The sequence below is a fragment of the Siphateles boraxobius genome, unplaced genomic scaffold (assembly GCF_051911475.1).
Source record: "Siphateles boraxobius isolate OS27281-9 unplaced genomic scaffold, OSU_SipBor_1 22, whole genome shotgun sequence".
Lineage (NCBI taxonomy): Eukaryota > Metazoa > Chordata > Actinopteri > Cypriniformes > Leuciscidae > Siphateles > Siphateles boraxobius.
The window spans coordinates 29,189,197-29,215,011 of NW_027508833.1; the positions used below are offsets into that span (position 1 = coordinate 29,189,197).

At 41.4% G+C, this 25,815-nt stretch overlaps 2 protein-coding genes across 3 annotated transcripts; one reads left to right on the forward strand and one right to left on the reverse strand.

Moving 5' to 3' along the window:
* The first annotated feature begins 1,313 nt into the window (after nucleotides 1-1,313).
* LOC143747054 (uncharacterized) lies at nucleotides 1,314-15,275 on the forward strand. 2 transcript variants are annotated; one of them, XM_077239508.1, is made up of 22 exons: nucleotides 1,314-1,572; nucleotides 2,170-2,275; nucleotides 2,438-2,529; nucleotides 2,675-2,758; nucleotides 4,424-4,574; nucleotides 4,797-4,870; nucleotides 5,784-5,922; nucleotides 6,068-6,148; nucleotides 6,582-6,613; nucleotides 6,769-6,792; nucleotides 7,712-7,816; nucleotides 8,231-8,310; nucleotides 8,412-8,568; nucleotides 8,942-9,025; nucleotides 9,869-10,061; nucleotides 10,144-10,547; nucleotides 11,045-11,236; nucleotides 11,420-11,515; nucleotides 11,694-11,741; nucleotides 12,271-12,460; nucleotides 12,595-12,727; nucleotides 12,812-15,275. In XM_077239508.1, the coding sequence occupies exons 2-22, from the start codon at nucleotides 2,209-2,211 to the stop codon at nucleotides 12,942-12,944; spliced, it is 2,559 nt and encodes an 852-aa protein (XP_077095623.1). In that variant the 5' UTR covers nucleotides 1,314-1,572; nucleotides 2,170-2,208; the 3' UTR covers nucleotides 12,945-15,275. The 2 variants fall into 2 exon arrangements, with proteins under 2 accessions (XP_077095623.1, XP_077095624.1); XM_077239509.1 differs by having other exon boundaries at nucleotides 1,441-1,572; nucleotides 2,468-2,529.
* On the reverse strand, nucleotides 13,860-23,960 carry LOC143747055 (protein FAM161A). Its single transcript, XM_077239510.1, has 4 exons — nucleotides 23,716-23,960; nucleotides 23,268-23,533; nucleotides 22,233-22,305; nucleotides 13,860-14,904 (listed from the first exon to the last, which is right to left on the reverse strand). The coding sequence occupies exons 1-4, from the start codon at nucleotides 23,824-23,826 to the stop codon at nucleotides 14,002-14,004; spliced, it is 1,353 nt and encodes a 450-aa protein (XP_077095625.1). The 5' UTR covers nucleotides 23,827-23,960; the 3' UTR covers nucleotides 13,860-14,001.
* Between the last annotated feature and the right edge of the window lie 1,855 nt (nucleotides 23,961-25,815).

Genomic DNA, 25,815 nt, shown 5'->3' on the forward strand with positions numbered 1-25,815 from the left:
GAAAAGGATAAATGTCAGGTGAAGTGACACAAGTGACAAATGTCAAGTGAAGGGACACAAGACACAAGGCTGTAAATTAACAGTACATTGCCGGCAACCAGCTGCCAGTAGATTACCATTATTACGCACACTTTTTTACAGTGTAGGCCAGTGGTGCCCAATCCTGCTCCTGCCTATCGACTGTCAGTTGATCTCCAACCCTCTGTACAGAGATACAGAGCATCAGGAATCTCTGCCCTTTGACACTGACACAGCTGGCGATGGCAGCACTAAACTGTGTCCCATCATTCCTCTCTTTCTCCCTCTTTGTCGCTCTCACCAATCCCGGGTACAATATGAAATACAAGACTATTAAGACTAAGAGGACATCTTCATCTCTCATTTGTTTCATTAGTAACAGTATAACAATGTATTGACATTGAAGCAGTAGCCTATATGTGTTTTAGTTACATCAAAGAAAAAAATTCCCATTGGGTAAGTGTGGCTCCAATTGTTTGCTTTACGACATCAGAAGTTTAAACACTTCGTTTTATCATGAACATTCTTCCTACAAGCACATTGTATAGGAGCAGTAAAGGACACTGCTGGAGGAGAGGTACAGGGTTCAAGAGGAACAGCCATACGCCAAGTCACACACAAGAATTCCAGGCTGGTGCTCCGGCAACGGGTGTGAAAGTGTGGTATGGTTGAACATACTTTATTGATTAATATGGCCCATGCTAGTTGTTTAAAAGCAAAGCTTCTTAAAGAGGGGTCATCTTAGACCAGCATTATTTAATGGTCTAAACTGGTTTGTAGGTTTTATAGGGATTCTTGGTGATCTGGCTTGGAAAATAGTTTGGTTACCAGCTTGCTGACACCATCTTTGTGAGACCATCTAAAACCAGAAAAACATAGGCTGTTTTTTTTTAAAGTAGGCTTTAAGCTATTGATTGAGCTGATTGGATGCATTACAATATCTATTAGGGATAGTTCACCCAAAAATGTAAATCCTGTCATCATTTATTCACCCTCAAGTTGTTCCAAACCTGTATGAATTTTTCTTCAGCTGAACACAAAAGTAATATATTTTTTGATTTCCATTGTTTTAACCCCATTGTTTTCCATAGTACGAAAAAAAAATACTAGGAAGTAATTTTTTTGGGTGATCTTTCTCTTTAAACTACTATAACTATCAATATACCAACTACTACAATAACTACTAAAGTCAAAATAAATTTATATCAGTTTCCAGTTTTTTGTATTGGTTTGAATAATTGGCTCAAAAATTCGCGACACATTATCAGAATCAGAGAGAAGCGTTCACGCGCCTCACTGCGAGCGCGTGGATCATCGAAACACCAATTCAACTCTCATCCGCTCGACCTGAGATGAGGAGTGATGAACAACAGGACCTTTCAAAGTGTTAAAACAAAAACATGTCAGCGACACTCTGAGTGAGATTTTAACAGTTCTACAGAGACGGGCTGTTTATCTGAAATGGGATTCCAAGGATGTTATTCCAGGAATAATGTGCTCTGGAGAGACTGTGTCTTGATTTCATAAAGAAACAGCTGAAGCAGTTGAACAGAGGTAGGTCTTTCAAATGATCTTGTCTCATATTGTTTTTCAAATGAACATTTTAAGCGCGTCAATTGTTGGATACAGGATCAACTTTATAAGCAAACTAAATTTGTATATAGGCTAGTCTAAATCATTTGAATTACATTAATATCAAGTGGTTTTATTAGTAATTTCAAATAAATAGTATACTTTTGAATATTCGCTTGCTTATTGTATTGTTCCTACGTGTAGCCTATACCGCTGTGTTTATCTTATACTTTATATTGTTTAGTTAATGTTAATTGAATGATTTAAGAATCATATGTGATACCCTGATAGTATAAATACCTTGATTTATATTTGTGCATGTCATTCCCCCATATGTTTCCAGATTCAAGCGTCCTTATGTTTTAACAAAAAATGTGTCTCAGTATAAGGTACATGTACATTTTAACAATGTGAATTAATATTATAGTTCATACTTTTTTACTTACACCATACATTAGGCCTATTTTACAATATGGTACACTTTTTTTTATTGTTATTAGTTTTGCCACTACAAGCACCACTCACATTTTCTTCAAATTATGCATTCATATGTTCATCTTTTTTTTACTCTGTGAACAGTATTTATCCACTGGACAAGAATCCAAAAATTGGAAGAGGATGTCTGGGGTAGATAAAAACCTAAACTCAGAGAAAAGTTTCAGAGTGGTCGTTCGTCTGTGTGCCTGTGAGAACATACACTCACACACATATCAGAGTTTATTATGCAGTTGGTCATGCTGAAGTTTGCATGAAATTGTGTTTTGTTTACCTTTTCCCATTGTTCTGATCTTTATTTCTGCAAACATTCCAAAGCTATATATTTAACCCAATTTTTTGAATTCCTCAGTGAGCAGACCAGAACATTCTGTGTCTTTAGATGAACCCAGAGCCTCCATCAAAGTGACACATCTTAACAGAGTAGTTGTTGACACTGGAAGGGTGAGTGTTGAATTGGATGAGAAGATCGAAGATATCATTTAATTAGATTTATCATCCTCATTTTGCAAAAACATAAATAAATGATTAGTGAAACCAAAGTGTGCATTAAAGTCAAGTTTTCTGATTGTCTGTTTTCATTCTGCAGAGGCACAAGCCTCATATTATAGATCTTGATGCAGTTTTAAATGAGGAGGCGTCTCAGAGAGATGTTTATGAGTCAACAACAAAGGTTAAAAGAATGTTCTTCATAGCAAGAGTTACATTTTTAATCAAAATTATTCAACCCCCATCTTAAATCAGGTTTATTGCCCAAATTTACAGACTTTCAGCTGTTTGCAATGAACAAATCAAACCAAAGTAATTGAAATAGCTCAACACAAAAAATGTTTCAAGTGGTTTCCCCAAATTCAACTAAAAAATTCAACTTTTAATGACTTTTGCATTCTCAAAATAAAAATTATTCAACCACTTCATGGCAAGTATCTTTAGTACCTAGTAGAACACTCTTTTGCTGTTATGACCTGCTGCAAACGAGATATATAACCAGACACCAGCTTCTAGCAGCGTTTCTGAGGAATCTTAGCCCATTCCTCATGAGCAATGGCCTCCAGTTCAGTAATATTCTTGGCTTTGCTTGCTGCAACCGCCACCCTCAAATCCCACCAGAGATTTTCTATGGTGTTCAAGTCAGGTGACTGTGATGGCCATTGTAGAATCTTCCAGGACTTTTTCTGCAACCAAGCCCTGGTGAAATTTGAGGTATGCTTGGGATCATTATCCTGTCGGAAGGTCCAATGACACCCAAGCTCCAGCTTCCTCCCTGACGGCATGACGTTTTCTCCTAGGAGTTCCTGATACTTCAATGAATCCATCTTGCCTTCCACTGGTTTCCAGTGACAGAGGATGCAAAGCAGCCCAGAGCATCACTGAGCACCACCATGCTTCACTGTAGGCAGAGAGTTCTTTTCAGCATATACTTCATTCTTCTGCCTCTGACCGCTGATCCATAGGGACAAATAGTTCCAGTTCTGTTTCATCGCTTCACAGAACAGCACATTTTGAGCACATTTCTTGTGCTTTTGGATCAGTAGTGGTGTACGTCCTGGAGTTCTGGCATGCGTTTAGTACGCACCTTACTTTGCAAGCTGAAACCTCAGTGCCTGTTGCCACCAAGTCTTGCTGCAGGTCTTTTGCAGTCACTCGAGGGTTTTTCTGAACCTGCCTTCTCAGAAATCTGGTTGCAGCCATTGATAGCTTCCTTTTTCTGCCCCTTCAGGAAGTGTAACCACTGTTCCGTTAACTTTGAAATTGCAAAATATGCTTCCAACGGTGTGTCTAGGAACATTCAGTGCCTTCGCTATCTTTTTGTATCCTGTTCCTTGTTTGTGAAGGTGATGATATCTTCTCTTAACTTTTTGGACCATTCTTTTGACGTAGCCATATTTGTAACATGCAGTCAAACGTGACACTTAACAATCCTTTCTAGTTCTGATATTTAATGTGTTCTAGCTCAAGCACACCTGGTGCAACTAATAAATAGTTTGACACTTGATTATAGTTGCATCAGGTGTGCTTGGGACAACACCTGTTTTTTGCAGATTTGTGCTGTTGTGAGGGATTCTATTCAGGGGGTTGAATAATTCTGAGACTGCAGAAGTCAGTAAAAGTTGGATTTTCAGTTGAATATGGGGAAACCACTTGAAACCATTGTTGTGTTGAGCTATTTCAATTACTTTTGTTTGATTTGTTCATTGCAAACAGCTGAAAGTCTGTAACATTTAACAATAAACCTTATTTGCAATGGGTGTTTCATAATTTTGATTACGACTGTATATTCATCTTTCATACTAGTCCTTAATAAATTTGCTAATCTCTTTCTTTCTGTGTGCCCCAGTCTTTGGTGGAGTATCTAATGCAGGGTTATAATGGTTGTGTAATTGTCTCTGGCTCTCCGGGCAGTGGTAAGACTCACACCATGCAGGGATGCAGCGTTTTAGCCAAACACAGAGGCATCATCAGCCACGCTGCCGAGGACATCTTCACTTGTATCAAACCTTCAGGCTTGGTTTTAGGAAATCACATTTTAACCAAGATTTCCCCATTCTCTTTTTCAGATAAGAGAGACTTTTAGCTTTATTTTAGTAACATTCCACTCCTCATTCATTGCACCACAACAATTCAATGTATTTTATTCATGCTCTCCAGACAACACATAATAAGACCTGTATAACAGCATCCTTGAACAAGCCTTAATTTAAATAATCCAGCACCCAAGGCATCTCACTGCAAAATCAGAGTGTCATTCTACCACATCTTCAATGAAAAGATTTATGACCTATTGGTAAGTAATTTATAGTATAATTAAAGAAATCACGTTATCTATGAATCAATCACAATTATTTTATAATTTATTATAATAATCACGTTATCTATGAATCAATCACAATTATTTTACATTAATGCATTTGGAAGATTTTATTCAGAGCAACTGATGTCATGACAACATTCCCATGGCCTTGCAATACTGTTTGAGTTACAGGAATGTCAAATCAATCAATCAATCATAAGCATAATTGTCCTCATAAAGCTTGATTAATGTTACATGTATATACAATACTGTTTAAAATGGTGCCAGTAAGATGTTTATATATATATATATATATATATATATATATATATATATATATATATAATTTTATTTTAAGGAAGTCTCAATAAAAAAATCTCTTTAAAATTACAGTATTTCTCAATAAAAAATACAATAAAAACAGTATTGCAAAAATTATTTCACTTTTAAAATGTATTTTTTTTCCTGTGACGGAATCATTACTCCAGTCTTCAGCGTGACATGATCCTTTATTAATCATTCTAATGTGCGGATTTGGTGCTCAAGTAACATTTCTTATTATCATAATTTCTTTCATGATTCATTTGATAAATAGAAAGACAGAATTTATTTGAAACTGATTTTTTTGTTACAATTGTCATAGTTTTTACTGTCACTGTTGATCATATTGATCAATGTGACCTTGGTGAAAACAGTTCTTAAAAAAAAAAATCTTACTGACCCCAAACTTTTGAATGGTGATGTATACACCACCAATACACAAATAATTTTGTAATACATTTTTAGGGTTCCAATAAATTGCATAATTCTATAAAATCCCAGGCTTTGAGAAACTAAAAGAGGAAATTAACACTTGATGTAACAACAGGTGTTCCGATGCTCCTGTGTCTTTCTTGCATCTGCTCAGGATCCGAAGGGGAGTGAGGTGATCTGGGTGCGGGACTGTGACGAGGTGGTGCATCTCGATGGGTTGACGGAGGTGGAAGTGAGCTCCGCCCAGGATCTGCTACTGGTGCATCGCCGTGGCTCCGCCCTCAGGCACACAGGTAACAGAGCCATAACTCAATCTGAGCCCAAATGTTTTGATAGAGCTCATGAGCAAACACTATTTAATCTTAAGTATGATGTTTAAAGTGATCTCAGCTTACTTTATTCGATCAGACTCCTACATTCCTTTCTAAAATTCTGCAGGGATCTCAAAGGGAGATTTTCCAAGCCGATCCCACATGGTATTTAACATTGTGGTCATTAACTCAATGGTCCAGTCCCCTGGTAGGTGTTTTTATGTTTTCTAAACATAAACTTTCTAAAGTCTTTCTAAAGTTTCCCTGAATTATGTTTTTGCATTTTTGTCATGTTTTTATTATCTTATTAAATTGGTAAAATAAATTCTTCATAGATGTTTTAGGAGATTTACATTGACATTCTATTACATTTTTACTTTTTTTTAATGGGTAACTCAGTCCATTTGTCGGTCAGTAACTCCCCTCAGTCGACCCCCTACGCATTAGTCAGCTCTAGGAACCTCTGCATCTGGTCTGATTGTTATTGTTGAGAGATATGAACATACCAGAGCCTCCCACAGGGTCTCCCAGTACCCCCTGCAGTGGTGTGTTGCAAACTCACAGTGTTGCGGTGTAATTATTTTATGATACAAATCTGATTAACCACCTCCCTTGTGTGTATTTTTATTGAATGGTTGCAGAGGGAGTTTTGACAGCCAGCAAACTCACTCTGGTAAGATGATAGTCGGAGACTCCTTTTAGCATAACTGAAATGTAAGGTATTCTCTGCATGAAATACACAATCTTGGCATTCTTGTGGTAAGTACCATATTTGTTTGTGAATTAATAAAGAATTATGAAACTCACATGATTGTTGCTCTTTGTTAGGTGGATCTGGCAAGCTCAGGAAAAGTAAGTTTATATGTTGAAATGTGTCTGATCATTCTAACAGCTATGATATTTTTAGTCAGAGATTGATTGACCACTATTGATTGGCCTATTATAACATTTAAAAAACAATTTTAAAGGTTTTTGTTATACGCCTAAAGAAAAAAATTCGTTAAACTACCAAAAGGGGATTAGGACACGCCCTAAGTGCACTTGCGCCATGTAAATAAGGCCCTTTGAATCTGTTGTGGCAAAAATTCTGTTAAACATCATCACTGCGTAAGAGACACTCAGAGTCAAATTAATAAAATGATAAGTATTTATTCTTGCAAGAATAGGTTCAGTCTAGTACACAGAAGTTACGCTGTGCAAGAGAGTGACACCCAACAGGAAGACATGAGACAGCCTTTATACTGTTTTCAAGGTTCCTCCTCACCCGCTGTACCTTTCACCCACTCAGATAAGGTCCTTACTGCTACTTAAAGACACAAACTGGTACTGAAATAAACTGGCCAAATCTGACCGTCCCTAAGGTCAGAGGTCCTGTCCCATATGTTCCTGAAACGTCACGCACAAGCACGTACACACATATACTTTTATACATTGAATAGGTTCTTTCTCTTATGATACCTGTTTGGGATCAATGAATATTAAAATTTCCACAACAAATCTTTGATTCAACTGATTATTGATTCAATCACTGATAAAACGCTAATGTGTTGCTTGGAGAGGCAATAATTGAAATGATCAATATTGTGTCTAAAATATAATTTGCTAAAAATAACTCCTTGCTTATAGAATTTTATAGAAAAGCAATCTCAGTGATTACTTGTGACACGTGGTTGATCGCAAGAACGTCTTAAAAATACACAGGTTTTTGAGATAAATGCGTCGATTTCAGTTTTAATGTTCACTCTTTCTTTCTCTCTTACTGTCACGTCAGTGTCGTAGTTCTGTGGCTCCTGACATGAAGAGAACTTTCAATGCCACAAATGAAAACCCGCAAGAGACCAAGATGCTGAAGCGCTCCCTCACCATATTTGGAAATGTTAGTACCTCAAACATGTCAGCAAAAAAAAGCATGTTCTATCTTATTATCACTGTTGTCCCGGTCAGACTAAGGGGATTTTTGAAGAGCAGAGTTTGTTTTGAGTATCTCAAGACGTACCCCAGTGATTATTTAGCAGTCTAAGGGCCCTATCTTAATCATATCAATGTGCTGGCTGCATATGCAAGAAATTAGACACAGGAAATGATCTGTAAGGTTACATAGTTTTCCATTTAGGGAAGGGGGATGTCATGTCACATCTAACAGAGATAATGATTTCTGCAGAATATTGGCCTCTTCGTCTGATTATTTACATTTAGATAATGTTGAGGTTCTCTGTTAAAAAATGTCTCATAGTAAAAAAATGCCAAAATATGAGAGTAAAAAAGACCAATCCTTCCTTTCTTTTTTTAGGTGATTTTTGCCCTCAGCTCTGCAGGGTCCCAGCACATCCCATACAGAGAATCCAAACTAACCCGAGCACTTAGGGACTGGTGAGCATCATCAATATCGCCATAATCATTTCTCCATTTTCTTCAACATTTGTGTAAATTCATTGACTGTTTCTGAATTTTATGTTTATTTTGGTGTTTAGTTTGGGAGGGAACTGTCGGACATGTTTAGTAGTCACAGTGTCATCTCAATCATCTTCAATAACCGAAACTCTCAGCTCTCTTCAGTTTGCCTCCAGAGCCATGGCTGTTCCTTCTCGACCCATATACACATCTCAGTTACATTACACACCTGAACAGGTAAACCCATTCTTCTCATGAACATTTTTAATACTGAAAGCACATACTTTCAGTATATACTGTACATCACACTTGAACGAATGCACACAAATCTTAACAGATACATCACACACATACATATTATTCACTTCTCAAAAAAACACCACAATAAACTTTTATCCTACAATAAAATACTTTGTACTTATACTCCCTAACAATTTATTCACTTTTAAATCTTATGATACATTTTTAAATATATTATTTTTGTAATGACCATTTATACACTTATACATGCACAATACTGGTGAAACCTTACACACAAAACTCGTATCTAACTGTTTTCTAAATCAGCTAGTTCATTTTTTTATTAAGTAATCTCACAACAATATTCTAGCCCTGTGTAAATCTGAATGGGAAGAAGGACAGTAATCATCTGAACAGACAGCAGATTTTACCACCGGTCGGATCTGATAGAAAGGTGAGACTCAGTCTCGCACACATACACAGCACATACTCGCATAGACGTAATTTATAGCTTCACTTTAAACCCTGGATGTGTTTGTATGTCAAGTGCCCTTTTGCAGCTGAGTGAGTCGTAAAAATGAAAGGGGCAACTTTTATTGTGCTCATCAGTTTGACTCTTCATTTGAATAGTTTTGCCTCTTGTGGCCTGTTTCTAAAGTTACAGTATAGTGAGAGAGAACATCAGCAGGACACTATGAGTCAAGAGGAGGACTGTGTTCATCTGAATATATAAAATACAATGTTTAATTTGGACATTCAAACCTTGTGTACATTCGAAATGGGAGAAAGATGCCATAGAATTACCATGGAACAAATAGGTTACATTCCTTTTTTAACAACTTGTTAAATCTTACAAAATCTTTTAAAGTTATAAAGCACAGCTATATGTTTTTCAGATTTGGAAAATAATGGCTCTTATGAACTGGTTCTTTTTGAAGAGTCAGTCAAAAATTTGAACAAAACAGCCTCAAACTCGCTCAATTTAGCCATTTGAATCAGTCAGTGAATCGTATTGCCATTATTTGAAGTCACAATTGACTCTCATTACTGTTACTGTGCTGTATATGGGCAGTTTTACATCAGTCAATTTACTGATTGATTATTATTAATTATCAATAATGGTTTTCTTGGGGAAAAAAGTCTAATTTACAGAAAAAACTGTTGGTTTTTGTTTAACATAATAAAGTGTGTTTCATACTAAAGCTTCAATTCCAATTATAGATATTCTTATTTAAATGTCGGATGATAGACCTGTTCTTTATGATTGATGTTTAATTTATCTCTGCTGTATTTTCAGTCGCAGACATGCTTGCTTCCCATCCTCTTGAGTTCAGTCAGTTCCTCTGAATCTAAACTCAGCTCAAGTCACTGTGGAGATGGGCTGGAGCTCAGAACTTTTCTCCCCCAGTTGGAGAAACCAGGCCAAACTGAACCATCTGGACGTTACTGCCGTGCATCTCGACGTGGAGATGAGAAAAACAGAGCTGATGGTAACAAGCTGCCTTTTCAGCTTTATCCCATAAAATCGTGAGTCTCTTTAACATTAAACAAGAACTTGTAACTACTTTGCAGGTAGGTCCCGCTCCCTGTCCCATTCCCTCTCTGGGGCAATACTCCATGATGCTGGAGGGAGAGAAAGAACTGGAAAAGGATTGGAGTTTTCATCTGCACAGCAGCGCGGTTCTGTAGAGCGGCTCTCCACATCCTCTCTTGAACCTTTTTCAGCTCCTTCAGCTGCTGTGGAGTGTCCTGATTGTTCCCGGGAACGAAATATCCGAGAGGAATATGACAAGATCATTCTTCAGGTTAAGAGAGACAAAGATTCTCTGAGTCAAAAAGTAGCAGAACTGGAGAATGAGTTGAAGATGAAAGCAACACAGGAGCCAGAAGATGGGATGAGTTGGGAAAGGAAAAGCGGAAATGAAGAATCTTCCAGGTGCTCATCTGCAGGTCCAGGAATATTACAGACTGCAGAGGTACCACTACCAACACATCAAAGCATATAATGTATTTAAAATGTGCTGGGTTATGTCACAGTTTGTCACTTTGTTCCTAGAGGAACTCCTATTCCTGTTCCACATCATACAACTCTGGGACCCTGGAACTCTTCAGTAATAACAGGGAAATTTCACAAATCTCGATAAAAAATTTGCTAAAACCAGTTTGTTAATGAGCACACTCTTATATTGAAAGTGTTCAATACATTTTAAAATGATTATAATATTTACTTTTATGCACGGTATGCATGGTATGAAGTGATCAGGTAAATATAAATGTTTTCACATTAATATTTGGGCAAGATAGGAATTTTGATCAAAAGTGCATTTGACAGTTTAAGATGGTCTGTGTGTTGTTTCCAACCTCAAGTACCATCTGCTTAAAATGCAAATTGAGGTCTCAGACCATTGTGTCATGCAGAGTGCTTTGAGATAAAACAAAGATGAGCACAGAAATGTCTCAACCTGTTCTATAGGTGTGTTTACAAACAGAAGCAGAGTGTCTGAGAGCAGAGCTGAGCGCATGTCATGAGAGAGAGAGGATGCTGACAAACACGCTGCACTCTGAGAGAGAGAGACTGACCCAGGATGCCCAGGATATGCTCACACAGCTTAACAGCACCAGAGAGAGCAACAGCCAACTTGTGTCAGCACTTAACAACCAGCAGGTACATATGACTCACAGCCTACCAATACTGAGTTTTGGAAAGTCTGTTTGATTATATGAAAATGTGAAACTACACCAGAAACCAATTTTTTTAAGATTACATACATTTATTTTATTTACAACATTGATTTGTCTGTGATTGTAGTTTGATATTAGTGGTGTAATAGTGCTGTTTGTATGGTAGGAGAGCTTATTGGCAGAACTACAGACCAGCAGAGAGGAGCTTGTAAAATTTCGAGAGAGTGCGTCTCTTACCCTCAGCCAGCTCAAGACTGAAAAGGTTTCATCTCGCTATCCTCTTTTTATAGGCATAGGATATTTATATAGTAGCCTATTTTATATGACAAAATACCACACATCAGTGACCACGTGCTACACCACCTACTGGACAATGAAAATTACATGTGTTGCCCTTTATTAGTAGATTAAATGAACTGCGGTTTAATTTCATTTTACAGACTGAACTGATGTCACACTTAGAGGACACAAAAAAATCCTATGAAAAGGTAATCTAAGATACTATCAAAAGTTTGGGGTTGGTAAGATTCTCTAATGTTTCTGAAAGAAGTGTCTTATGCTCAAGAAGGCTGCATTTATTTGATCGATAATATGACACATTTAATTGTCACACAAAGCTATCAATTACAATTTAAAATTATTGTTTTCTGTTTGAATATATTATATTCAAATAAAATGTAATTTATTTCTAATGGCAAAGCTGAATTTCAGAAGTCATTACTCCATGTCACATGACCCTTCAGAAATCATTCTGATATGCTGATTTGGTGCTCAAGAAACCTTTCTTGTTATTATCAAACAGGTTAAAATATTTTTGTGGAAACTGATACATTTTTCATTTATTTGACATGGATTTTTTAGTCTTTACTGTCACTTTTGATCAATTGAATGCATCCTTGGCTTGCTGAATAGTATGTTTTAATTCTACAAACAATCATACTGACCCCAAACTTTTTCTTTATATTTAATGCAGAAATAAAAGATGAGATTTTCTATGTGTATATACTGCTTCTACAGGTGTGCTTGGAAAATGCTGGTTTAAGGCAGAAACTAAAGTCATTTTTGAGGGAGATCAACGCAGCACCATTTACGGGATCCAGCAGTCCCGACACAAACCCTTCACACACGCACACAGACACAACAAATACCGAGATGATTGTCGTATCACACCATGTGTCTCAGCAATATCCTGCAGGTGTCACAAAAGGCAAGAGATCCATATAATCTCATTTTCATCATTTGAGGAAAAAAAACAGCTATAACATCTATATTAACCTTATTCATTATTCAGTGGTTAGGCTGTGTATTGTTGATGATGACATTTATTGTTTTTGGCAACAGGAAGTGAATGCTGCTTTAGTCAGTGTGAAGGGTTTCAGCATCCTGAGGAGGGGTTTGCAGAAAATTTTGAAACCACAAACAACAGCAACTGTGAACAGCCTCTGTATAAACCCCAAAGTCTCTACAAGCAGCTGTGAGCCTCTGTTGAACAAATTTTATGAATATGAGTTTGTAGAACCTGAGATCTTATATAGTGGGTTCTGTGTGGTTTCTGCAGGAGGAGGGAACACAGTCTGTTACTGGACATGATGCTGGCTCTGTATAGGAGAGAGTGGTTTCAGCAGGATGCCATACCATATGTCAGACGTACGCTCAGGAAGTGTGGACTGAGGCCTGAGGATATAGAATAAAAACTGTGTACTTGTGTGTGAGTGAATGAGAGGTGAAAGATGTCCTGTATGAATCACAGGTAAAGTCATAGTTCGCTTAAAGGGATAGTTCACCCAAACATGAAAATTATATGGATTCCTTTCTTCTACTGAATATAAAAGAAGATATTTTGAAGAAACAATTACACTGAATGGGTTAAATGTGCACAAAAGCACTGTAAAATTATCATAAAATTCATAAATTATCAAAATTCATATAATAGCTTTGGGTGAGTAACAGACCAATATTTAAGTTATTATTCACTGAAAATATTGGAATCCACCCATAGGAGATCATGACTGTTCATAAATCAAGATGCAATGTCCGATTTACGAGTGAATTGTTGTTTTGACTCGGTTATCACAGCACCTGCAAATGACTGACTTTTATCAGTAAATTTCACACATCATATGACTTCAGAAGACTTAGAGTATAGTGCATGAGCCATATGGTCTACTTTTATGATACTTGAATGATGCTTTTAATTTTTTTTTTTTTAATTTTTTTAAAGTTGAAAGCTTCTGTCCTTATTGCAATTACATGCAAAGGAATGACCAGAAAAGTATGTTCATGTTCTACAGAAGAAAAAGTCATACAGGTTACATAGGAACAATCGCAGTGAGTCAATTATGAAAAAAATGTCACTAATCTTTTTGTGAATCACTTTGAAACTTACATGATAGTATATTTAAATTAACTAAGGGTAGAATAAAGGAAAAGCTGTTCCTTTTGAGCTAACAAAGTGATGAACTTGGCACCCAACATCATCATGTTTGTATCATATTTCATTTATTCAACACAGTATTTATTACATTTAAATTCCAGCTGAAAATGTCTTTACCAACTCTGTTACACAAAAGACATATAATGGAGACTATTAAGTGATTGGTTTGTGAGTTTATTTATTGGCTACATAATTTTTACTCCACAGTAACGCAATGAAAAAACAAAACATATACCTCTTTCTATCACACTATATAGTTACAACTGATGATAAGTTGTTTGTATTGTAGGCTATGGTTTAGTCTATGTTAGAATTTAGACACTGATGTAGTCACTCTTGCGGGTGCTCGGGGGTTCTTGGCTGTTGCAGAGGCTGGTTCTGCGTAGGGGATGAATGTAGGACCAGTCTCTGTCTCTCTCTCTGTTGCTCTTTCTTTCCATTTCTTCCTCCAACTGCAGCAAACCCTTGTTTTTCCATTTTCTGAGGTTGCTGCTGCAGCGAGATATACCTGTTTTCTGTGGCCTTGAAAATTCATCATCATACTCATTCTCGGCCTCCTCTCCCTCCTGCAGTGTGTCCTCCAGGATGCTAGGGGGCAGTGCTGAGTGTCTGTGATTCAGATTAACTGCCCTATATATCTGGGAGTTTGGTGAGCCGGGCCTATATAGAGACCTTGGCACCGGTCTGGCTTTGAATGCCGTTCGTTCTGCTTTGGGAGGCAGGTTGTTGAACTCATCTACTAGTTTTTTCTCTCTTTTCTTTTGCTCTCTTTCAATGAAGCTAAATGGTTGCTGCGGAAGTGGAGAGGCATGCCGTTGAGTGCCTTGTTTTTGTTGTTGGTTTCCATGGTGACCGTGGTCCGTTTGGTTGATTCGATTTTTTGGTCTTTGCAGCTTATTGGGTCCCTTATTGATGATGTCATAGAAGAGCAAGTAAGTGGAAGCAGGGGCCGGCTTAGCACGAAACTTTTTGCCACGTTCTTTCAGCTCGTCCAGCTCTTTCTTCAGTCTCTCATTTTCTAACTCTATCTCAGAGCGGGTTTTCACATTACGTCGTTTACGATCTTCCTCACGAAGCATCATGTGAAACGGTTTGGGAATGGTTACTTTAGAATTCTGTCTCAGGCTGTCCATTACCTGATTGGCTGCACTGTGACATGAGTTCTGCTGGGAGTGACACAACTTCCTGCACTCCTCTAGTGAGTTCTGCCGCGCCTGCTGTGAGAAAAAAACTAATGAAATGTTAGATTTTTTTACTTTGCTCTTAGAAATGTTCTGTGCAACTCTTCGTACCAATCACAATTCAGACTTTTATGAGGTTTTGGTTTTTAAGTTGGATGGGGGGAAAAATTGACCTTAATATTCCAAAATAATGTGTGATAAGCTGTTGTTTTCAGTAATGTGTAATGCATACATATCTAATAAAAAATGTGTTTTAGGGTTTCATGACACTTTAAGAATTATAATTTATAGCAGTGGTTCTCAACCAGAAAGCAAACTTTCAGGGTCTAAATAAGTCTGAAAATTATTTAAATCTGGCTATGTTAATGTAATAAAAAAATTCTAAAATAAAGATGTAGAATATTAAACTGACATAATTTTTCTGATTTTATTTATTTCTGTTACAACAGAGGTACATGCCAGCTTATATAGGAAGAGCTTTTAATATTGTCTTAGACCAGGGGGTATATTTTTTAAATTTAATTACAAATTATATTCTCAGCATAACATTGAGTGGTAAAATTTTTAAATATTAACATTCATTTTAGAATGTCTCAGTACTTGGTTCGCCCCCCTTGTGCTTTAAAGGCACAATATGTAAGAAATTTGGATTAAAATGTCCAAGAACCACTAGAACAATGTTTTGTATATTTTGTTGACTTGTGTACTTTATCCTAAAAGTTATCAACAATGTTTAAATCCAGAGAAATCCATAAATTTAACCATTGTAACTTCCCGTATAATTGCCTCACCAGTCAATGTCGTCATATCTCCATTACCCTCAATTTCCGGGTATGTGTTTTATTAGTTTGGATCCCTTTATAAACATTAAACTAATTGTTATATACTAGCTCAACATGGTTAGTCTTTTTGTTTAATCTCTTGATTCTTGATTTATCGCGAGTAACATGTCTGTACCTTGCCTCAGAGACTACACTTTTTTGTCAAGTGGCTAACAGCAAAATCAGAAAGAGCTTAATTTGTAGTAACAGTTATACAGCATTTACTCTCCCATACAATATATTTTAAATTAATTAATTCATATTTTAAATAAATTTCATGCCATTTAGCAACACAAGTCATCCAGCTTTTATTAATATGATATTCTAATATCAATCTAGCTTACTGCAACGTGGAACAAGTAGAGTGACATTATAACATAACTTTCAACACACTAAAATTTATTTTTAGTATGATTGCTTTGACCAAGTAAAACAGAGCTGCATTACCCCACAGTTTTCATTCGTCAAATAAAGTCACCTGTACGAGTAGAAATTCAGCACTTGCAGCTGTTTCTTTAGAATTAAATAAAATAATGTGATTTTAAATCATCAAACGTAAGGGGAAGGAGGCGTGAACCGGCAGACATTAAACGTAACTGTGGCGAGGGGGGCGTGGTTCAGCGGAGTCTGTAGCAGGAGAGCGAGGGCGGAGCCGAGCGGTGAGTAAGTGGGTCAAGTTCAAATGACGAACACCTGTTTGTGATTTCAGTAATTGGCGTGAGGAGACCGCATATAAGCGGGCTGTGCTGATAACGGTGGAGAGGGAGAGACTGGAAGCTCGTGCACGCTGACGGTCGGGACGAAATGTTCATGAAGCTGTGAACAGTGGAAAGAGTGCTGCCTCGTTGGTGATCTGAGAAGCTGTAGTCAGCGGGAAGAGTATTGCCTTACATGTGAAAATTGAGTGTTTTGTTTTGAGTTAATTTTGAGAGCGCAAGAAAGCGCTGTGCAAAGAGGATCTTTAATAAAGTGCACGAGCTCCACTACTTGCCGACCCCGAGTCTCCTTCCATCACACACACACGAACCCTGAGCTACATCACACTGGTGCCGAAACCCGGGATGGAAGGAGAGGCCGCCGCCAGAACCGCTCTGTCATCGCCATTTGCGGACATCATCCACGCGCTCGCGGGACTCCACCAACAACACCAGGAGGCTCTGCTGAAGATGGAGGATCAGCAACAGCGCCGTTTCGAGGCACTCCTCCAGACCCAGCATGAGGACCGCGAGCAGTTCCGGAGCTGGCTAGACCGGGAGGCTCGGGCGTCTACTTCGTCGGCCCCGGCCACGGCCCTTCCCCTCCACAAGATGGGTCCCCAGGATGACCCGGAGGCGTTCCTGGACCTCTTTGAGAAGTCGGCCGAGGCCGGGTGCTGGCCGCCCGCGGACTGGCCCATGCGTCTGATCCCGCTGCTCTCGGGCGAAGCGCAGATCGCCGCCCAGCAGCTGCCAGTCCGCAACCTCCTGGTCTATGAAGACCTGAAACGCGCCATTCTTCAGCGGGTCGGCCGGTCCCCGGAGCAGAGTCGTCAGCAGTTCCGCTCCATGGAGTTCGGGGAATCCGGCCGGCCCTTTATCTTTGCGCAACAGCTCCGGGACGCGTGCCGCAGATGGCTGATGGCCGAGGCCCGCGACGTCGATGGAGTCATCGAGGTGGTGGTACTGGAACAGTTCATCGCCCGTCTGCCAAAGAAGACCGCACAGTGGGTCCAGTGCCACCGCCCGACGTCGCTGGACCAGGCCATCCAATTGGCAGAGGACCAGCTGGTGGCGTGCCCAGGGGTCGGCGAGCCCCTACCGACATCTCTCTCTCTCTCTCTGCCTTCTCCCTCTCTCTCTCGCCCTGTCCCTGCTCCCAGGTCCCGAGGTGGCTTTCCACCACGCCCGGCGCCCCGCTGGAGGACCAGCCCTGCAGCTGATCCGGCCCCTGCACCACGTGCGCCGCCCCGGGGAACCCCATCGATGGTTGGCGGTCCGCCAACCCCGGCCCCTGCGGTCTTCTCACGTCAATCACCTGACCCACTTCCCGCCACTGGGATGGCGGGGAGGCCTGGGCCGGCCTGCTGGCGTTGCGGGGACCCTGGGCACTTCGTGGATAGGTGCCCGGTGATGGAGGTCGGAACGCTGGTCAGGGTCCCCGACGCGCCACAGGTTGCCCCCGATCAAGCTGGGTTGTACCAGATACCAGTAAGTGTAAAGGGGGGTACCTATCAAGCTTTGGTGGATTCAGGTTGTAACCAGACCTCCATCCATCAAAGTTTGATTCATCCAGTGGCATTGGATAGGAGCCGCGTGGTTAAGGTGCGGTGTGTGCACGGTGAGGTGGTGGGTTACCCCTTAGTGCCAGTCACTATCCAATTTCGGGGGAAAAAGCATAGTGTAGAGGTGGCAGTTAACCAGCACCTCCAGCACCCGTTGATTTTGGGAACCAATTGGCCGGGGTTTAAAACATTATTGGCTTATTTATGTACGGGTGTTTCTGGGATTAAAAGAAGGCAGGAGAAGAGAGCGGTGATTCAGGTTGGAGAGGCTGTGCCGGGACCCTCGGGGTCTGTCTCAGAGGAACGGAGCGCTTCAGAAAGGGAAATCCTTTTTGAACGCGATGATTTTCCTCTGGAACAGTCCCGAGATGATACGCTTAAAAATGCGTTTGATCAGGTCCGCGTGATCGCCGGTCAGCCTGTCCACCCAGACCAACCGCTCTCGTATCCTTATTTTGCCGTGATAAAAGATAAGTTGTATCGGGTGACCCAGGATACCCAGACAAAACAAGATACAACTCAGTTGTTAGTTCCAAAGAGCCGCCGGGAAATGCTTTTTCAGACGGCTCACTGTAATCCGATGGCTGGGCATTTAGGGCAAGCAGCTACACTGAATCGTCTAATGACCCGATTTTTCTGGCCAGGCATTCACGAGAATGTGCGCAGGTGGTGCGCGTCTTGTCGTGAATGTCAGTTGGTGAATCCACCGGCCAACCGAAAAGCACCTTTGTGCCCCCTTCCATTAATAGAGGTCCCCTTTGAGAGAATTGCCATGGACCTCATCGGGCCGTTAGAACGATCCGCACGGGGGCATCGCTTTGCATTAGTTCTGGTGGATTATGCAACGCGATACCCCGAAGCAGTGCCGCTTCGCAACATTTCCGCTAAAAGTGTTGCGAGTGCACTGTTTCAATTAATCTCCCGGGTGGGAATCCCGAAAGAGATTCTCACCGATCAGGGCACGGCGTTTATGTCACGCACAATTCGCGAACTGTACGAATTATTGGGTATTAAATCGATTCGTACCAGCGTCTATCACCCACAAACGGACGGCTTGGTAGAACGATTTAATCGCACGTTGAAGTCCATGATTCGTAAGTTCGTACAGGAAGACGCCAAAAATTGGGATAAGTGGTTAGAACCCCTCTTGTTCGCTGTACGCGAGGTCCCCCAAGCCTCCACGGGGTTTTCCCCTTTCGAGCTGCTCTTTGGTCGCCAGCCCCGCGGGGTGCTGGATGTACTTAGGGAAGCTTGGGAGGACGGACCTTCGGATAGCAAAAACGAAATTCAATACGTCCTGGACCTGAGAACAAAACTCCACACGTTGGGGCGGCTCTCTATGGAGAATTTGTTACAGGCCCAGGACAAGCAAAGTCGGCTGTACAACAGGGGGGCTAAACTACGTAAATTTGCACCGGGAGATAAAGTGCTTGTATTGCTTCCCACATCCAGCTCTAAATTACTCGCCAAGTGGCAAGGACCGGGTGTGGTGGTACGCAGCCGGCCATATAGATTGCCTGAGCATAAAAAGAAAGTAGTTCAGGCTGAATTAGAGGCTATGCTGGATATGGGAGTAATAGAAGAATCCAACAGTGACTGGGCGAGCCCGATAGTTTTAGTGCCTAAAACTGACGGCTCAGTGCGGTTATGTGTGGATTATCGTAAGGTGAATGCTGTATCGAAGTTCGATGCATATCCAATGCCACGGGTGGACGAATTGCTTGATCGGCTCGGCACGGCTCGATTTTACTCGACACTGGATTTAACAAAGGGTTATTGGCAGATCCCCTTGACTCCAATGACTAAAGAAAAAAACGCTTTCACGACGCCGTTTGGATTACACCAATTTGTCACCCTTCCTTTCGGCTTGTTCGGGGCACCTGCCACCTTTCAGCGCCTGATGGATAGAATCCTCCGGCCGCATGCTGCATATGCCGCGGCGTACTTGGATGATATTATCATCTATAGTAATGACTGGCAGCGGCATATGCAGCACTTGCGAGCTATCCTCAGGACGCTGCGAGAGGCGGGGCTCACGGCCAACCCAAAGAAGTGTGCGATTGGGCGCGTGGAAGTCAGGTATCTGGGCTTTCACTTGGGTCATGGGCAGGTGCGTCCCCAAATTGATAAGACGGCAGCAGTTGCGACCTGTCCAAGACCTAAGACCAAAAAGGAGGTTAGACAGTTCCTGGGGCTAGCAGGATATTACAGAAGGTTTGTACCTAATTATTCGGACCTTGCTAGCCCGCTGACTGATCTAACTAAAAAGGAGGCACCAGATACCGTCCAGTGGACGGAGCAGTGTCAGCAGGCTTTCACCCAGATAAAGGCTGCCCTGTGTGGCGGGCCGCTATTACAGGCTCCTAACTTTTCTCTCCCTTTTTTCCTGCAGACTGACGCGTCGGACAGGGGGCTGGGAGCCGTCTTGTCCCAGGAGATGGAGGGTGAGGAACGGCCGGTGCTGTACATCAGTCGTAAGCTCTCAAAGAGAGAGACTATGTACAGCACCATTGAGAAAGAAGCCCTTGCCATCAAATGGGCCGTCCTCACTCTCCGCTATTATCTCCTGGGGCGAGAGTTCACCCTCTGTTCGGACCACGCTCCTCTGCAGTGGCTTCATCGCATGAAAGATACCAACGCGCGGATCACCCGTTGGTATCTAGCTTTACAGCCTTTTAAATTCAAGGTGATCCACAGGCCGGGTGCACAGATGGCTGTGGCCGACTTCCTCTCCCGGGGGGGGGGGGGGGGGGGGGGGCTGCAGGCCGGACGGCTCCCCGGCCTGAGACGGGCGGTGGGGGTATGTGGCGAGGGGGGCGTGGTTCAGCGGAGTCTGTAGCAGGAGAGCGAGGGCGGAGCCGAGCGGTGAGTAAGTGGGTCAAGTTCAAATGACGAACACCTGTTTGTGATTTCAGTAATTGGCGTGAGGAGACCGCATATAAGCGGGCTGTGCTGATAACGGTGGAGAGGGAGAGACTGGAAGCTCGTGCACGCTGACGGTCGGGACGAAATGTTCATGAAGCTGTGAACAGTGGAAAGAGTGCTGCCTCGTTGGTGATCTGAGAAGCTGTAGTCAGCGGGAAGAGTATTGCCTTACATGTGAAAATTGAGTGTTTTGTTTTGAGTTAATTTTGAGAGCGCAAGAAAGCGCTGTGCAAAGAGGATCTTTAATAAAGTGCACGAGCTCCACTACTTGCCGACCCCGAGTCTCCTTCCATCACACACACACGAACCCTGAGCTACATCACAGTAACTTTAATCGTAAAATAAACAAACAACAAAACAAAAAGGATCTGCAATGGCCGACTGCGGAACCTAAGCATAATAGAAGCTTTTCATTGGACTCGAGTCCTGTGTGTCACGCAGGTGTCTATCATTAGCATTTGCTTCACTGGCCTCATTCCACTCTCAGCCCCGACCTGCTTCATACCACAGTAACATTCATAAAACTTGAATGCATTAGCTCATCCATGAAGATGATTTCAGTCCCGTCGGATTGCTTTTCATCGGCTGTGGAGGTGAAGACGACAACTGCCATGATTCCACACTCATTCACGGCGTCGCCAAGCTACGTTTTTGTTTTTAATAAGCGACTTCTATTGGCAAAACTTACATTCTGTGCCTTTAATAACAGCAACACTTGAGCTACATGAACCTCACATGTTTGTGTAACACCTGACTTGATGATCATGTTTTCTAGCATGATATGAGATGATCTAAAGGGCGTTATGTGCTTCAGTGGAAACAAGATCATCTGTACAGAGTTCACATGATTGTTACGAATCTTATTCTACCTAAATGTACCTTTTTAATTGGTAACATTTTCACTCTAGAGCTGTTTGGATATCTCAACTCCACCAGAATAACCACAAAGCATGTAAAATAAACCATACACTGACTCATTGGTATTTTCAGAGGAAACGGCCCACGTTCTTCTTTTAGAAAGAAATTTTTTTTAGAAAGGCCACTAAATGTCGTTGAATAAATTTAGACTGGTGACTAAATAGTAGGTAGGTTTTTGTAATGCACTATATTTTATAACATAATGTCTAAATCTCCATATCTGTGCACTATTACAACCTTAAGTAAACTACAGTAAAGAACATTTATTGAAAAAAGTCACTTGAAAAGTCACATGTTCAGTCTGATGGGCACTTTATAAACAACTATAGTTATGTCTATATTCTCAGAGCGTTTAAAGGTTCTTGAATATGATGAACATATCATTGAGTGATATCATCTCAGCCTCCACACTGCTCTCATTTTGTGATTAATTCACTGACCTTTATCTTCAGAGAAGAATCACCATTCTTCAGACGTCCCACTGATACCTTGCTGCCAACCTGTATAGTACCACTGAAAGAGGTCAAAGGTCACGGATCAAACATTGTGCGTGATCTAACGGTCTAGATACGATATAGTGAAGAAACCAAGTTACTTGGAATATTGACCATGCACTCTTTGGGGGAAAAAATGGTTGCCAAGTAAACCATTCCTGTCGAAAACATAGTCCTAAACCTAACCCTACCCATAACTTATCCCTAAAATCATATCATTTGAATAACAATGATGTAGAAGCCTGGTTGTAAGCCTAAACTTGACATAAACTGTAAACTTGTCTTTTAATCTGATTGATTGATTGATTGGAATGTTATTCCAGGAACAACAAAGATGTTGGGAGAAACTGACAATTGAGAAAAGTATATTTAACGAATCATAATACTTTAGTGTTTAATGGGTTATTTCATTTTTTTCGACTGATAAAGTATGTTTCATTTATACATTTTAATTAAAATAAACCACAAATAGTCAAAACTGAATCTATAAAATTTCCCCATGATGGGAACCCCTAAAAGGTTCTATATATGAAGCACCTGACAGAACTCTTTAAGGTTCAGTGTAGAACCTTTACTTTCTTAAGAGTGTGAACTGTTTCAAGTACATTGTCACTCTTTTCATTTTCAGCCCCAAAAAGTCTGAAAGGTGCTCTATGTAGTTTTGTTTACCATAATAACCATAATATGTTTACAGAGATGTAGGAAACATGCATACAGCCACTTAGAAATATACGTTCCGTGTCTGAACATCGTTTTTAGTTTTGGTCTGTGTGATCCCGCACACTGCCAATTTACCCACTAGTATTGCGACACCCGGGGTTGCCAGTTGGCTGAAACCACAGCAATGGAAGCCAATGAATGAACTGGGTCAAAGATCACAGATTCTACCTGATCTTTAAAAAAAATCTAATTTTTAATGCTCAGCTTTGCTCATTACTCATTATTCAATAAAGAATTAGATTTATTTTTTTAATCACAGACCTCTCTGTATGTTCTCCATTTTGTCTCCAGCGGGCAATGAGCTGTCTTTCTCTCTGACCAGGTTTGATCTGGTTCAGATAGAGTTTTTCCATCTCAGCCATGTTTCTCAGGTGTTCTCTTTTCAGCTCCTCTAGTTTGGTATAGTATTCCTGGTTGGAGAACACGGGTCTTTGATGGGCTTTACACGGCTTCTCATAGTCAGGATTAGATAGAGAACTGAAGTCACACACCGCTATATTGTCACTGTCAGACTGCTGCTTATACTCCTGAGAGACCAAAAGAGAGCCAAATGTAAGTTACAGTGTTACAGAACAGTATATAAACATATATCAAGTGGTTCTTCCATTACAGATTCTTTCTTTCATAATACTTAATCTTCAAAATTCACCTGGAAATGCTTATATACATGACGAATTAGTCTTTTGCATTGTATAAGTCAAATGTCTACCTCTGTGTGGTGAACAATGTCATTCAGGGAGCATGAATAATCCTTCTCCTCTCCAAATAGAGCCTGAAGTTCACTCGGCTGCAGCCTCTCTGTGCGCAGTATTGGGGTCATGGTCCAGGTGCTTTATTCTTCTGAAGTACAGCACAGCTTGCAATTCTGCTCTCATATAGCTTCAGATAAGTATTTTTTCTGCTTGCTTTCGCCTGTTGATTTTGCTCCTGCCACACTACAGTAGGTTATAGGATTTCTCACCCCACACATTCACACTCAGATGTGCCAATCACAGTTTATCCCTGTGGATAAGCCTCAAAAGCGTCACGATTTAGAGCCCGATGCCTGTTGACCATATGTCCCATATATTCTTCAATCCCTGATTTACACCTTCAGATGTGACTTGTGAACTGACCCATTCCAAACCTCAAATTAGATTTAGAGATTAACAACACTGTTAATTACAGAGTGAATCCAGGATGTGAACAGGTTTCAGCTGAAGGTGTTTGGAGAGATGCTATCAGTGAGGATTTGGGGCGGAGTGGAAACAATATTTTTTTCACTTTTCTCCTGTTTCCTGTTATTACTGTAAAAGTTAAATAAACAGATTTAAAAAGGAAAAAAGAAAAACAAAGAAATATCTTAAGCCTTGTCTTTTTCTATACATTTAAATAAAAAAGGAACCAGTTAATTTGAAGGGCACTGAGAACATAGTTTTATATAATTTGTTTAATAATAATGTTAATAAAAAATAAAAAAGACATTAAGATAAATACAGGGACTAGGTTAGCGCTGCAAAAAGATTACTTTTCACTAATAACGTTTTCAATAATAACATCGTGCACACAACCCGCATAAATACGCCGCGAGCGCCATCATAACTATGCCAAACCTATGGGCGGCAGTGTAGGGAGAAGGATAAAGCCATGCAAGCCAATCAGAATCCTCAGAATCGACAAGAGAGAACCTAAAACCCCGTTCCCTTTCGAGAGGTCTCTCCTATTGCGTAAGTAGCTTACGCTATGGGAAAACTCCTTTTCTCGAGAATATTGAAGTCTTTATGTAAAACGCATTGCAGCTGCACAGCTGACAGCAATGAACGAAGGAAGCTCGGTCATTGGCTGTGCTGCGGCTACTTGCTCGAACCAATGACGGGGCGACTCTGAATGCGCGACCAATGAGCGCGCTTCGCGCCCGCGCGCGTCAGAGCCCGCCAAGATGGGCGTGGCCAAGAGCTATTTATTGGGCGCCCCGTCATGAGAGTTCTTTAGATTTAATCTCCTTCAGCGAACACCTTCTTCGCTGGATCCTCCGGATTATTGAAGCCTTCGCCGCCATCGAAAAGCATACCAGCGGGATTGCTACGAGGACGTCGGCACCTTCAGCCACCTTCGAACGCCATCCTACTGAGCCATCCGGCGTGCCACACACGCAAGTATCTTTACATCTGTTCGCCCCGCGACACTTGTAAAAGAGCAATTTTCTGAGGCGTTGTTTCAAATGCCTTCCTGCGTGTCGTGCAGAGACCTTCTCCCGGACGGGGATCGTCACATCATCTGCGCTCGCTGCCTGGGCCGGGACCACGCAGAAGCTGCTTTGACCAAGGGCGGATGCCCGGAATGTGATGACCTGGGTCTCTCCGCACTGCGGGCTCGCCTCGCCGCTTCCGCCGTGAGCGAGCCCATCGCCGCCACCCCTCGGTTTGAGCCGCGCACTAAGAAAAAGCGCCGCTCACAGAGGCTTCCTGAACCGGAGCTCAGTGACGTCACGCCGAGCCAGTCTCCGCGAGCTTCACCGCCGCTCTTGCCTTCCCCACCGCCGGTTCAGTTCACCCAGCCGGACCCACACCCCTCTAGCAGAGCGGTGGGCCTTGTGACTTTCGGCGCGTCCGAGGACGATGGGGGAATGGATGACAGCTTGTCCATCGACGCTGCATCGGACGACTGGCCGGGCTCCACTCTCGACCCCGCCCCGTCGACGCTAGCTAGCACGAGCGGGGGCTCCACCATGGATACGGAGATTATCCGCGTCCTCTCGAAGGCCGTAGAGGACCTCGGGCTCGATTGGTCTTCTCCCGAAGAACCAACCCGAAGCCGACTGGATGAGTGG

Coding starts and splice junctions, on each gene's coding strand:
- LOC143747054 (XM_077239508.1), top strand. CDS start 2,209: ATGTCTGGGGTAGATAAAAACCTAAACTCAGAGAAAAGTTTCAGAGTG. Junction 2,276..2,437: donor GGTCGTTCGTCTGTGTGCCT/GTGAGAACATAC, acceptor TGAATTCCTCAG/TGAGCAGACCAGAACATTCT. Junction 11,742..12,270: donor CAAAAAAATCCTATGAAAAG/GTAATCTAAGAT, acceptor CTGCTTCTACAG/GTGTGCTTGGAAAATGCTGG.
- LOC143747055 (XM_077239510.1), bottom strand. CDS start 23,826: ATGACCCCAATACTGCGCACAGAGAGGCTGCAGCCGAGTGAACTTCAG. Junction 23,534..23,715: donor ACATTGTTCACCACACAGAG/GTAGACATTTGA, acceptor TTGGTCTCTCAG/GAGTATAAGCAGCAGTCTGA. Junction 14,905..22,232: donor ATTCTTCTCTGAAGATAAAG/GTCAGTGAATTA, acceptor TTTTTCTCACAG/CAGGCGCGGCAGAACTCACT.